This window comes from Girardinichthys multiradiatus, chromosome 4 (genome assembly GCF_021462225.1).
Source record: "Girardinichthys multiradiatus isolate DD_20200921_A chromosome 4, DD_fGirMul_XY1, whole genome shotgun sequence".
Lineage (NCBI taxonomy): Eukaryota > Metazoa > Chordata > Actinopteri > Cyprinodontiformes > Goodeidae > Girardinichthys > Girardinichthys multiradiatus.
Window position 1 is genome coordinate 37,457,706 of NC_061797.1, and position 15,201 is coordinate 37,472,906.

The 15,201-nt window shown below is 38.4% G+C and overlaps 1 protein-coding gene across 1 annotated transcript in view; it reads left to right on the forward strand.

Annotated features, from left to right (window-relative positions):
- Positions 1 to 15,201, forward strand: part of LOC124866626 (AT-rich interactive domain-containing protein 3B-like) — a 72,535-nt gene that overhangs the window by 48,692 nt on the left and 8,642 nt on the right. The window contains exon 5 of the mRNA XM_047362503.1: positions 14,878 to 15,061. Within this exon, the coding sequence (XP_047218459.1) occupies positions 14,878 to 15,061 (184 nt within the window). The remainder of the gene's footprint in view (positions 1 to 14,877; positions 15,062 to 15,201) is intronic.

The window sequence follows — 15,201 nt, forward strand, 5'->3', positions numbered from 1 at the left end:
TACAATAGCTCTGAGCTCACTTCCAGTGCGAGCTCTGCAGCATCGTTCCATAAGCCGCACAGAAACTGAGATCTGAGTGCAAAGGAGACTAATGGAAACAAGGGCCCAAGTGGATGTGATGCACAGATGCTACAGTCTTTGCTAGGGACATTTACGTTGATGTGGAGTGATTTTTTTATTTTTTGTTTGTTTGTTAAACAAGGTTTGACAGTGCTGATCCTGTAGCTCTTAAATCGGTATTTAGAATTTGTCATTTAAAATCTGCCACAACCCGTGTTCCTATATTTATTTAATGTTTATTTTATAAAAAACAAAATCTTAACATTATGGTAGACTTCTGTTATACTTGTTCCTGTGCATTTTAAGCACCAGTGAATTCACCAAAAGATAAATGCATTGCACATTGTCATAGATTCCAGAAGTCAAAAGTAATTTGCATTGATGGGAGTTAAAATTTCCTCTATGATTGTGTAACCCCCACACCCCCTTTCTTTGTTTAAATATATTTGTCTTTCCCCTCAACATATAGCTGTCGATGTCTCTCTCTTATTGATCACTGCTGCAAATAAACCTGATGGCTTTATTTGTCAATCTGGGTGGTTATTGACTGGTGCAGTTAGCTGTTTTATGAAGCCAGCTTTAAGGAACCGATATGTCTCTCTCCTGTGTCGTGAAATAATCAGTCTTACCTGTAAACCCCCACTAGTGTTGGCAAAATAGAGTTATATTCCCATTGAATATTTTAGTTTGACCATAAATTTACATTTATCTCTGTGCAAGGTTGTCTTATACTTTGTGGGTTTTTCCAGACTTGTAAAAAAAAATCTGGTGCTACTGCCAGAGTTACTCCCATGATAATACATTGTTGCTGTCAAATAGGTTTTCACGATATTTTCTGATTCATCGTCAAAGACGGCCGTTTACAGGGTCAGGCTAGAGGGCTATTTTTCTCTCTTGATTTTCCAGTTACATGTGATTATAGAGCAGAGGTCTTTTTTTTTTTTTGCTTCTGAGAAACAAGGTAAAAGCTAAAAATCTGCACATAACGATACATACACACAAAAACAGTGAATGCATTCTTGCATGCGTGTTTTATTGGCAATGCAGCAAACAGAATTTCCCTGCCCTTTTTTTTTTTTTTGCATGTCCTGTCCATGACCTGCCGAAAACTAGGGCTGGACAATACTAGAAAAACGTGTGATGTGCGATTATATTTGTGAATGTTGCAATAATGATATGACTTGGGATAAATTACCAAGTAATTAAAGGGATAATGTTTGTGTGCTGTGAGTTAATAGCAAACAAGGACTCAAAATAAGTCTACCCAGCTACTTGATAAAATGAAATTCATTATTTCCATTTCAACAACAAGGTTTCTTAAGAATTTGAAACTTTTTTATGCTGCATTAAACAAATATATTACAGGCATAGAGAGCCTGAATGCTACGTATTTAAATAAGAAGCTAACTGATAATGCATACTGGGCAGTTGTTCACAATATGCATATTGCATATAGTAATATTCTGATAAACATCAATTTACAATATATTGTGCAGCCCTGCCGAAAACGGATAAGAGAAAGGTGTACTTCATGTTCTTTTATACAGCTAGCTGTTTGAGTCAAGCAGAAAGGAAAATACGAGATTATTCCTGGTTATGTGTAGGAAAGATGAGCTACATGAAATCACACAGTTGAAACCACACATAAACATTGACTAAAAATAGACACCTGTTTTTTTATTCCTCGCTCTCTGAAATTAAATCAGACTAAACCTTTCTTGTTTTAGGTCAGCTGTGATGATTCAAATTGTTTCTATTTCCTAAATGGCAGAATATGAGTTTTTTTCTTCAAGAAATATTTACTTTTTAATTTTAGAAGTTTACATACTATTGCATAGATCACATTATGCCTTTAAACAAGCCGAGAAAGCCCAAATGATGAACTCATCGGTTTTTAAGCTCCAAAATACATCACAACGTTTTAATATTGATCCCAGAGCACACCACACAGTGTCATTTGCCAGCCGCACCATTAGCTTGGGGTATGTTTTTTGACACTCAACATGCGTATGCGTACAAACAATTCCTGCTTCAAAAAAACAGGTAGAAAAGAACACTTTCTTGGAGGATCATCCTTATATTTAAGAGTCAGCAGCACAAACGGTACTCTGCAATCCATCATTTGTATTGTTAATATCTTCTTTCACTGTGGGTTTTAAACTGGTCAGCAACCATTATGCTGTGCACGTGCACATTAATATCAACTGATTGCAGTCATACTGCGAATGTGCCAGGTGCTTCCCCATATAGGAAGATTTTTAAAAACAGAGACAGACATGTTTTTAAAACCTTACACTCAGGAACCCATTTTCAAATCATGCCATTGTGAAAGAATGTGCAACTTTGTGGGTGTACACAAACAGCAGAAACACAACAAAACTTTTCAGTTTTCGTCAAAAAAAGTTGTCTATGTACAGCACCTAAAGCAACACCTCAAACACACTGCTTTCTTATGTGACGTGGAAAAGTAAAATAAATTTAGTCAATTCGATTCAAAAATACTTTATTGATCCCAAAGGGAAATTAGATGTTGTTGTAGCTCATATTATGCAGGTTTCTTCAAAGAGACGTTGTAGATGCTGATGGCTGTGGGCAGGAAGGATCTCCTGTAGCGCTCTGTCTTACAGCAGATCTGAAGAAGCCTCTGACTGAAGACACTCTGTTGTTGTAGGACAGTCTCATGAAGAGGATGCTCAAGGTTCTCCATAATGATCTTCATTTTATGAAGAATCATTCTTTGCACAATTATCTCCAGAGGTTCTAGAGGAGTCCCCAGAACAGAACCACTTTATTAGCTTGGTGAGCTTTTTTAAGTCCCTGGCTCTGATGCTGCTTCCCCAGCAGATGATGGCAGAAGAGATCATACTCTCCACAACAGACTTATAGAAGATATGCAGCATCTTGCTGCAAACACCAAAGGACCTAAGCTTCCTCAAGAAGTACAGTCTGCTCTGTCCCTTCTTGTAGATGGCTTCACAGTTTGCATCTCCACTCTAGTCTGTTGTCCAGGTGAACATTGAGGTATTTATACTCCTCAACCACCTCCACTTCTTTTCCCATGATGGAAATAGTGTTTGACTTATTCCTGGTTCTCTTAAAATCTACAATCATCTCCTCTGTTTCTACACCATGACGCAAAGCGGTCCACCGCTTCTCAGCTTCTTGTCCATCTCTGATCCAGCCCACGACTGCAGAATCATCCGAGTATTTCTGCAGATGACAGGAGTCTGTCTCGTACTGGAAGTCTGAGGTGTACAGAGTGAAAAGGAATGGTGAGAGTACAGTCCCCTGTGGTGCTCCTGTGCTGCTGACTACCTGGTTAAACACACGACCCTTCAGTCTCACAAACTGTGGTCTGTTTGTCAGGTAGTCTTTGATCCAGGAGATTGTTGAGGCCTCTTCCTGAGTCTTCTGGAGTTTCTGACAAAGCAAATCAGGTTGAATTGTATTAAATGCACTGGAGAAATCAAAGAACATTATCCTTTCAGTGTTGCTGGCTTTGTCCAGATGACAGTGGGTTTGTTGAAGTAAGCCTATGATGGCAATTTTAACTCCAACTCCACCGTGATAAGCAAACTGAGGGGGGTCCTGATAGTTTATTGTTTGTTTACTCAGGTGGGCCAACATGAGTCTCTCTAGGACCTTCATGATGTGGGATGTCAGGGCAACAGGTCTATAGTCATTGACGACGGATGAATGAGTTTTCTTTGGTACTGGAACAAGACTGGAACCTTCTTCTGGGCCAGGCTAAGGTTAAAGAGGTGCTACAGAATCCCACAGACCTGATCTGCACAGCCCTTCAGGACTCTAGGGCTGACACAATCTTGACCTGCATCCTTATTCTGGTTCAGTCTTTCCAGTTGTCTCTTCACAAGATATCAGAAAGAGAATTGTGGACCTCCAGTCTGGTTGTCTCTTGAATACAATTTCCAGATGCTTGAAGGTATCATGTTCATCTGTTGGCACATTCATGTGCAAGTATAAACAATAGAGCTGCACAATATATTGAATAAAACTGGCCATCGCAATATCAATGTTTGCAATATTGCAGTTGCGAAGGACTGTTTGGATGCAATATTTAGTTTTATATCATATTCAAAATTTCATGCAAGGAATAATATATTTTTAATGCTATAAAAAAATGCATCAAAGCACATGCAGTGCTAAATGTATTTATAGAATAAATAATGTGAGCTTGTAATGCATTGATACAATTTATGAAGAAGAAAAAACAAGCTGTTATTTCAGTATTTCAGATGATAAAAAATGCCTTGTTCTTACCTTATAAAGGGACTTAATGTGGTTCTCTAACCATGGAAATGGTTCCAAATTTTGTATTCGTGTATTACATCAGAATTTCTAATGGGTAGAGCAGATAATAAAGATAGGTAATGCAAATAAAAAATGCAACATATTTAAACAACCAATCACAGTTGGTACCCCAACCCTTGCATTTCATGGTAGGTTTTTGTGGACGTTTACTGCACCAAACTGTTTAAAACTTTTTCTAAACATAGTATTTATCTATCATATGATTGCTTTTGCAGTGACGTTAAGTACATTAATTGATTTTAAAGTTCCTAAACAAGTCAGTCTCGTAATCTGCCAAAATCAATCTGGAGTGGGAGTTCTTTGCTTTTCCAGGGAGCAATCTCTTTTACAGAGTTAAAGAGGAATCTAAATATTTTTGCATGTTTCTCAGGATTAGAATTTATTTAGAATCAACAAAAGATCAGTCAAATTGCAAATAAACTAAAGTCTTTTTCTTAAATAATTTCTTAGAAAAAATGCACTTCTGGGGGAGAAGCCGTCATGAAGCACTGATCATCTAATCATAGGTGGACTTAAGGTATGAAAAGAGCTGAAGCCAATAATGTATATATTCTATTTTGTTTAAAAAACCCCTCCTTTAGACATCAGAGAGACCTGTCCCTTTCAGAAATGTCAACAATCTATCACTTTAGTCATAAGGACTGTCATGACTGAGGCTGTTGTCAGATTCAACCTTTTTAAACATATATTTAGTCCACTGAATAAAAGACTTCACATTCAAAGCTGGACTTTTAATATTATCTATCACTATTTAAAGCTACGTCTAATCAAAGTAATTCCAAGCTAAAGATTTTATGTTTTAAAAAATCTTGGGATGTTAAAATGGTGTGGGTAAGAAGTTTGCTCTGACTAGATTTCTAGTCTGGAGAAACATTTCACTGTGATCTGGAAATAGAGAGCTCTGCAGAAGGTCTAATTTGAGGTCTGTCTGTTCGCTACCTTGGTGTCCAAAAATGGTGAAGGTTTCTGTAAAAAATATGCAAGTTCTTCAGAAAAAAAATGCGATCCTATACAGGGTGGAAATGTGCAATAAGGGAAAAAGAAACATCTTTCATAAAAATTATGTGTGCCTCATGCATGACTGACAAAACGAGTTTTAGTGGTTTCTGCAGGCTATGTCAAGGAATGAAGTTCTTTATAGTCTGTACTAAGGTTACACACCCATCCCGAAGGGTTGTTCTTAAGATAATTTAATTACCTGACATTATTGCAGATTGCTGAAGTTGCAGTCATACATGTAAAACACTGACACTTTGCCAGTTAATTCACATTCAACAAACTGTCTAAGACCCGTTTTAGTGTAAGTACTGTATGTTAAGCAAACTGGGCAGTAAATGTCCTTTTTTAGTCAACTACAAAAAGCAAACATTCCCGGGAGGAAACATGCATTTTTTGTAGGTTCCCTTACACCTCAGCCATCCTTCAGTATGTCCATCCAGCCATGCATTCATCCATCTCTCATTTGGCTCCATATCCTCTGCTGTTGATTGGGGTCGTGTCAGTTGATCTGCTGGATCTCAGGGGAACGAAGGGACTTGGGTTACAGTTGGGAGAGGCCATCTCACTTTTCGTGCCATCCAAACCTTTTCAGTCTCCCTCCCCCTCTATTTCACCAGGTGACCCATCTTTATGACCCATGGAGAAGGAGTCATGTTTCTCTTTTTCACTGTTCTTTTTGTGCTTTTAATGCAGCTAGAACTATTTAAAATAGCTATTTGGAAACGCTGTAAGGGTTTCACTGCTTAAAGCATTAAAAAATGCAAACCAAACTTATCCTCTTTATGGGTAAGAATGATTTACTGCCAAATTGCAGTGGAAAAGCTTCTAATCATGCAATTCAGTTGCTAATGGTGTCATTGTGTGCAGGCTGACAGGCTTCCCAATGATTTTACTAGACACAGTGAGATTTGCAGTAGCTGACCTTTGTTTGGAGCCTGGCCAGTTTTTCTCTCCTTTACACCACACAAGACAGCTCTTTTATTTACTGACTGCCGGCTCGTTGTAATAACTCCCAGAAAGAAACTCCCTGACTCATCATTCAGTTAAACAATTCACTTTTAGATTCTTTGCCAACAGCAATTTTAGGATTAATGTCAGCTCATTGTTAAAACTGCAGTGGTGCTTTCCGATTATACGATGTGGCACAAGATGGCTTTGTTTGGTTTGCCCTTGCTTGGGTCTCCCTTGCAACTTTTCCAAGAAATCTATCAACTAATTATTCAATTTATTGATTATTCAGGCAATCTAAATTTTTTGGAGCATATTTAATTCCAAACTATTGCTTAAAATTGAAATAATGATATTGATTAATGAACATTTTCTGGACACTTAAACGTAGTGAAATATTGTTTTCTATTCAGTTTTATTGGCTTAAAAATGTAAATGTTTAGAGGTGGACTTGCAGGTGTTCTTTGGAACATTTTCTTTATACATAACCAAATTGCTCCTCTTCTTAAGGCCATGAAATGACAGCTGGACTTTCTCCTTTAGGTTTTTACCCCCAGGAGAACAGAATTCATGATTTAGTCAATTATGGAAAGTTGTCCAGGCCCTGAAAAAAAAGCAGCAAAGCAACCGGTTTCCCTCTTTAGTATGCTCTGTTTTTGTTTTTTGTTTTTTCTTCTTTTCCAGATGTAATGGGAGGGACGTCTTCCAAAAGGTTTTTCTTTTATTTTGACAAGCCACAGAATACTTTCCCAAAATATGTAAGGGGGTAAATACTAAAAATTCAGCACTGTACAGTGACAAAGAATCACTCCAGGCTGCTTGAAATCATCAAAACCTTAACAACAATTTGCACGCTTAAACACTTTGCTTTATGAAGCCATCTAAAAATCTGCTGCACATCTCACAACATAAATTACAGGTATCTCATTTGTCCACTGAAATTGAATATTTTCTGCATGACTAATGACCATGAGCATGTTTATTAACTGCAAACATGGATTTTGAGATCGATTCTTTTTTTTCCTCTGCTGTGCAGAGTTCATCTCTTTTGCAATCAGAGATTATAAATCACTTACAAAATATATTCTAAACCTAATGTGATAAAAACCTGTCACAAACGTGTTAAAAGAGCCTTTGTGTGCTCTTCATACTTCAACTTATAAGCAATTTTGCAGTGCTGAATCAGTTTAATGTAATAAACCCGCGCATACAGCCAGATTTACAGATTGGTGCTTCCTACTTTAAGGAGATCTGCAATGTCTGCTGTGAAAATGAAGAAACTTAGAACAGCTAAGTGGAACCATGTACAACAGTGAGCTTCTTTTATTGGTACATTTATACATTTGCTGTTCATTTGTTCATAGGACTGTAGACCAAATGCTGACAGCTTTATTCCTTAGAAGTATAAAAAATTGTGTTTTAAAATATTTTAGTCATAAAATTCAGTTTCTTATTATTGTTAATGTGTGCAGTCTGAAGACTTCAGTGTTTAAAAAATGCACCGGTTTGGAGAAATTCCAGCTTTTCTCAGTTTTTAACACCCTGAAAAAAAAACCACCATTTGTGGGGTCTGTTAAGTGTAATAACTGGCCGTCTTTTTAGTAAATGCAGCTTTTTCCATTATTGACTATGTACCATTTCCCTCCTTAGTATTGTCATTGTTGACACAACTTGAAGTAAAAAATCTGCTGGATTTTATTCTTGAAAGAAACCCACATTGGAGCTGACATTCCTATTTATTTGATAAAATCAATATATATTTGAGGGTGCTCATGTGTAAACGTTATTTTATCTTTGTGAAGTAGTCTGGCATGTTGTTCCCGTTCTACAGTAATGTAAGTACACAGTACTACCTCATAATATCTTAACCTTTGCATCTCATGTCTACGTATTCATGTGGCTGTAACATTTCTAGGGTTGTTAAACCCGTGTGACCTGCTTCAATGCAAATTAAAGGTCATAAGGTAAAGGATTTGCTATTTTTGAGGGTTTCTTATCTTAATGTGGTTATTATTCAACCATCAACACACACACCTGTTATTTTCTTTTTTGTTTCTCTCACTATTTTCTCTTTGCCTTTACCCACCTTTGTACCTGTGTTAGTAATAAAAAAATTGTACATATTGACTGTAGCCCCTGTCACATACAGCCAGATCCTGGAGATTATTGACTGGCTTATATTGAAGAATTTAAGAGAAGGCCATTCCTCACCTTCTATGTGTGTGTGTGTTGCTGTGTGTGTGTTAACCAGCTGTAGCTTTAACTTCATGCTCAGAATAGCGATGTATCTATATAGTGTTACATTACATTTAACTTACCTTATGTGGAGGCGTGGATTTCTTAACACTTGATATGAATTGGGTTCACATGCAAGTGGTGGCTCTGGCTCTGCCTGCACTAAAGATAGCAAATTCCATGCACTCAAGGTTTTTTTTACCTTTTATGTCCTCAGTCATGCATTATAAATAAAACAAATATGCCCCTGGCATATAGCAGGGTCCAGACAATATGCTGGCCCAACGTACAAACATATAAACATAACAGTCGGGGTATGCCAGCATAAAGTAAACTCTCAGCATGTGGAGCCCAGACGCTCGTCTCTCCTGTCAGTGTCTCTTTGCTTGGTGTTTGAAGGATCTGGGCTGTTGTCAGTGGGTATTCTCTAGAACAACAGTACACACCCAACAGTAATTTTATGAATATTTTTGCAACATGAGGAAAGAAAAGTTTTTATTTCTTTTAACAATTCCTGGTATTGAAAGTAGAACAATGGGATGGATATAAGATGCCAAAACGCATCTTTAATAGCAGATGATTTTTAAGGGGCATATATCAACAATTTTACAACTTCTCCTGATAAATCTTCTTCAGGCTTGTAGCTCACGAGATTTATTTCCATGTCCAAAATTCAAAAATATGGTAAAAGCATGAAATGGAAAAAGCTTGCACAAAATTGATGATGTTACCTTTGAAACTCTGGCATCAATGCATAATACAATGGCCACTCAAGTTATAAGTAGTGATAACAAAGTGTCCAAATTGTTGTTCAAAAAGTAAAGATTTATATGACCTCTCCAGTCCTAAAAATGTCCAACAAGGAAAAAGGCAGGGGAGCTGTTCTCTGAGAGCAGTAGCTTGAAGACATAATAAACTAGCTCCCTAAGGAGGGACTTGGAGCTCTGAAATGAACATTTTATATTAGAGTTTATATTAGAGAGCCATGCAGTGATTTTGTAAATCTCACTTTCTTTCACATAATCAGTCTGTGGGACTTAAGACAATCTAAAAGATGAGAGACATTTTTTTTAAAATGGAAGAAGCTATCTGCTGTACTTGCCTGGTTTACAGGGAAAGATGAGAACGTTTGTCTGACGAATCAGTCTAGATGACAATTGAACAATTTGGTTTAAGGCATCTCTCATTGTAAACATGTGTGGCCAAATTATGACGCCACTGTCAAAGAGTCAACAGATTCAATAAAAGCATGATATAACATAGTCATTATGGGTCAGCCGATATGACAGTATGAGGAAAGGCTACCATTCATGGTAGCACCATCCTGCTCTTTTTTTCTTTTCAAAATTACTTATCTAATTTGAAAACCAATGGAGAATCCTATTTTGATTTAGATATATTTCACACTTAAAAATGTTTTGTTTTCTGGGTCCAAAATATAATGATGATAAATGTCCTTTCAAGAGTATATTAGGAATGCACTGACTTGAACCATGTAATGCAGTTTAAATTAGCAGCAGTGGCTTTGTGGGTGGTTATTCCTTCAGATAAATAATCCTGGAGACTGACAGATTTTGAATGCAGAAGGTGTTGCAAACTGCAACAGTTTTTGTTTCTCATGACAGGTTGGATTTGTAAATAGATGTGCATGCTTATATGATTATGGTTTGGTTTGATCTGCTTGTTGATGTAATGATTGGTGTGTAGAGGAAGAGGAGGAGGAAGGTGTAGATGGGTGGTGGGGTGTCGGACACTGCCATGAGGCCAGGGGCCGTTTGTGTTGGTTGACATCTTTCTTACAGCCATAATCCAGTCTTTCTCTAGCTGGCTAACTACTACACCTCCCCCTTTCTTTTTCTTTCATCCCTCTTTTCCATCCCTCGTTTCCTTTGCTGTAAAGGCAGCAAAGAACCCATTTTTTCTGTCTGATTTATTTCTGTTTTTCTGTCTTGGTTCTGACATAAAAATAATAGGAATGTATTATATCGATTTTTAAGTCTTTCAACGAGGTGAGACAACCAAACACCACGGAATGATTTGTTTTGTTTTCATTCACTACCTTTTTTTTTTCTCTTGTCGCTCTTCACAGTAGATGGCAGTGAAACCTCACACCGGCCAGAGCTCTCATTCAGTAAAAAATTCATTTCCTGTGTGTTGGCCGCTGTAAGGCTGTCGCCCCGTCTCTTAATTATTTAAGGAATGCCCATCAAGTGAAGTCAGCAATATTTAATTTACCACCACTGGCGTCGGGGGCGCTCCATATTGATTTATTATAGTGTCCATTTTAATGGGAACATCTGTTTTCAGCTAAAAATAGGGCATGGGTCAGATAAAATGGCCTTGTTTTTGATGGGGTCCCTATATAACATTTGCTTTAGTCGAACTGCTAACTTCTTTTGTTGATAACAAATTTCTTGAGAACTGATAAATGTAGTCATTCTCTGACTGACAGAAAGGCTTTTTACCTGGTTACATATTTTATGTTTTTCTGAGTTGTAAATACATTATATAAAGCAGTTTGAAGGCATGTATCATAGGTTAAGGGTATTGATCATTATCACACCCACGTACTTCCTATTATGAACCTTTCGATGGTCTGCTGCCTACTTTCTTCCTGAAGGCCAGCCCTGTGAAGACCAGCCGTGTGGCTCTGGTGCTCACCGTGGACGTTTGAGGAAGGACTGAGGGAGTGGTTCAGGGGCCCTCAGCCTCTGCACTTCCCACCAGAGCGAACTCTAACCCCTGGTGCCATTAATCACTAGGCTCCTGATGGTCCTGTCCCTGGGGGAAAATCAGTCCGGGGCAAAGGATGATGGGAGGTGAGGCCTGCAGCCAATTACAGATTGGCTCAGAGCAAGCGGCTGGACAAACCAGTGCTTCACAGAGAGAATAAGAATCCAGTAGTTTGCCTTCCAGAAGCATTGATGATCATATTGAGTTTCTGGCTTTTTTAACAGCATTTGGTACTTAGTTTTATGTGGGAACAAAAACAGCTATTTAGAGTATATACAGGCCATAGGTGGTGTATTTTAGTGATCAAAAGACATGTTTTGGGCTGGCCTAATTAGAGCTGAATGTCTCCAGGGTTAGAAACAGCAGATGTTGGACAGCAAAGCCCGGTGGTGCACTGGCTTTTGCAAATAATGGAAGTTTCACTCTAATTGACAAAGTGTTGCAAATGTGATTTTTGGTCAATTACGATATTACTGTAACTGCTTTTTTCAGGGCTTTCACATGGAGTAATATCAGGATTCAAAATGTGAATCTTGTCTGTCTGTTTGAAACCACTTTAGAGAAAAATATGCAGCAGCTTACCATACACACATTGCAAGCCTTGTTTTGTTTTGTATAAATTATGAAACTCTCTCTGTATGGTTACGGCCTCTTGAATCAGCTGAAAATGGATTTTGATTTGACAGCAGATGGTGACAAAAGCACAGGCATGAATTAAAAGCTAACTAACTGCTGGCCTGTCACTCTGGGGCCAGCGCTCCTGTGTCACATTTGTTGTTCTGTCATTGTTCACGAGCAGGCCAGTATGAAAACATGGCTTCCTGCTGACCTGCAGTTTAATTCACACATCAATAACCCGTGGCTGATCTCTGACCCCTGTAGTTGTACTAATTGTTTAATGCAGGATTGATGTCCAACGCTGCATTAGATAACTGACGAAGCACTTGCACCTTAAAGCTGGGTTTGTTCTGGAAATGTTATGTATTCCCGGATGCAAAGAGTGGTAGCTGTTCCTATCTGCCTAATCTTTCTAGCTTTACTGGTCACTGATGAAGCAAATTTTGCAACTAGCAAAAGAGGAGGGCATTATCAGAAGGAAAGATTTGTTGTAAAGTTGATTCAACATTAACATTTTGAAATATTGTTTTTTACATACTTCAAGGTCCTTTCAAACTATTTTGTTGAAGATTGTTTTATTTAAATCACTAGCGCTAATAAACCAGTATTAACATATTCAACAGCTTAAAGTAGTAAGTTATTTCTCCCATGAAAATGAACTTGTTTTGCTGTTGAATATATTTACCATTCACATTAACAACATCCTCATTCAACTACTATTCTTCTTCCTAGCTATATTTCTCTGATAGTCCAATTTAGGTGGTATTTATTTGTATAAATGAAACAACTACAGACGTTAATGTATTTTATTGGAATTTTCAACACAAAGAGTGGAAGAAAACGTATGCAATGTTTCAAGAGTTCTTAGAAATAAGAATCTAAAAAGTGTGATATGTACTTGAATTACCCTCCTTTACTCTGATAACCCCAAATAAATTCCAGTGCAAGCTATTGTCATCAGAGCTCATCTGATGAGTAAATAGAGCCCACCTGTGTATAATTTGGATCTCAATATAAATACAGGTGTGAAGGCCTCAGACGTTTGTTAGAGAACATCAGTGAACAAGTAGCTTCGTGAAGACCAAATAACACTGCAAGAAAGGTCAGGGAAAAGGTTGTGGGGAAGATTATAGTGTGGTTTGGGTCAATCCACCATCTAAAAATGGACATAGTGGGACACAACTACAAACCTTCAAAAACATGGCAACCCTAATAAACTGACAGGCCCGGCAAGTAGAGCATTAATCAGAGAAACCTTTTGGAAATCATGCAAAACACTCTGCTGGGGGGAAACATTAATGCATGCTGGTGACAGCATTATGGTGAGGGGACACTTTTCTTCAGCAGGGACAAGGGAGGGAAGACTGATGGAGGTAAATACAGGGCCGCAAGAAAACCTATTAGAGGCTGCAAAAGATGGAGATGAGGTGGAGGTTCTCCTTTCGGCTCTAAACCAGTGGCAAGTCTTGAAGTGTGGTCTTCACTGTTCTCTATTAAATGTGACTGAGCATTAGCTTTTTTGGAAAAACAAATCTGTCTCTATATGTGCTTATAGTAGAGTCATCCCCCCTAAGAGTTACAGTTGGATTTGCAAGAAAAGGTGTTTGGTTTCTGCAAGGTTCTGATTTTGACAAGGGTGTGAATACAAAGCAGAGTACATTTCAGAACTTTGCTTGTGAGAAATGTGAAAAGCATGCATCAGTTTTCTTCCACTTCATAATGAAGCACTATTTTGAATTAGCACATCATAAAAAAACTGAATAAAATACACTAACTTTTTTTTTTTTACAATTTATGTTACAACCACAAACTTCAAAGGGCTCTGCATTCTTTTACAAGGCACTGTTTGCATTTCCTAATTTTTAAATTGCATCTTTACTTTCTTGTCTGTTTGAATAATTAAACTCCATGAACTCTTTCCAAATACATCCAACACAAACAAACTAACTTCAAGTTAGTTTGTTTCCCCCAACACTGACTTTGTCTAAGGCATGTTCAGAGGGTCAACATCACTTTCCTGATCTTCAGTCCACATGACCATTTGCTCACCTTGGCCTCGGCATATGGCTTAAAGACATGTTACTAATTTAAGAAAATGAATCAGGGCTAATCTGTATGGCCTGATCTCTCTGCTATTTTGTAATGTCATTAATGAGTCCAGGGTAAGAGCAGCCCAAGGAGGGGCTAAAGGATTGGCTTGGCATTACCTATGAGAGCAAATCTGTACATCTCCCATGCGCTGGGTCTGGCACTTACACAGAGGGGTATGGATTTACTTGGCAAAATCCTTTAAATGAGCTTCATTATACCAGCCTACCCTATACACCCCCCCACCCCACCCCCCCCACACACACCCCAGCCACTGCTTCTTAAGGATAAGCAAGTTGTCACAATTCCCTGTCCCCTCCTCCCATTTAATGCTTGCACTATTGCACATTGCACTTTGATTTGATTCCTTCACATATGGGAAGCATTCAGTGCTCCTCCCTCCTCCCCCTCCTCCTCCTCGTTGTTGTCCCACTGCACACATTCCCTGCAAGCTTCACTGCAGATAAGCTGTTGACAAGATTAATGCATCTGTATCAAAAGTCCAGAGCCGCTTTGCTTTGTGTTATTTGTGAATCCCCTTTTCCAGGTCAAGCCAGATTGCCTTAACGGAGCTAATTTGTTTTCAAGCCAATTTTAATGGACGTGTGGCCAGCCAGCTCACCACCCTCGTCTTGTCATCATCCCCCCAGCACTTAGATCAGGACTTAGAGGTCAAACATATACCATGGTGTTTCAGCATTGATTGTTGAATGAACTAATGCCTGATGATTCTCCATGTTCTGCCATTCTGGCTGTAGAACAAGCCTAGACGTCTCCTAAACCAATTGCTATTCCTCAATACATTCTAAATTACATTAATATTTGATGCTATATTGATGTACTTTGTTTATCTACTTTCTGTAGGAACCCCGGTTAATCGTATTCCCATCATGGCCAAGCAGGTCCTGGATCTGTACATGCTTTACAAACTGGTGACGGAGAAGGGAGGCCTCGTGGAGGTGATCAACAAGAAGATCTGGAGAGAAATCACAAAGGGACTCAACCTGCCTACCTCCATCACCAGCGCTGCTTTCACCCTGCGCACACAGTAAGTCTTTGTCTGTGTAGAAAGGAAACAAATTACATTCATCTGCTGGAACTCAGTTAAGAACGTCAAGTGAGTAACCTTCAAACTGGAAGCAACACCTTTCCATGTTTGTGTACAGTATTAAGGTTCTCTCACGTGTG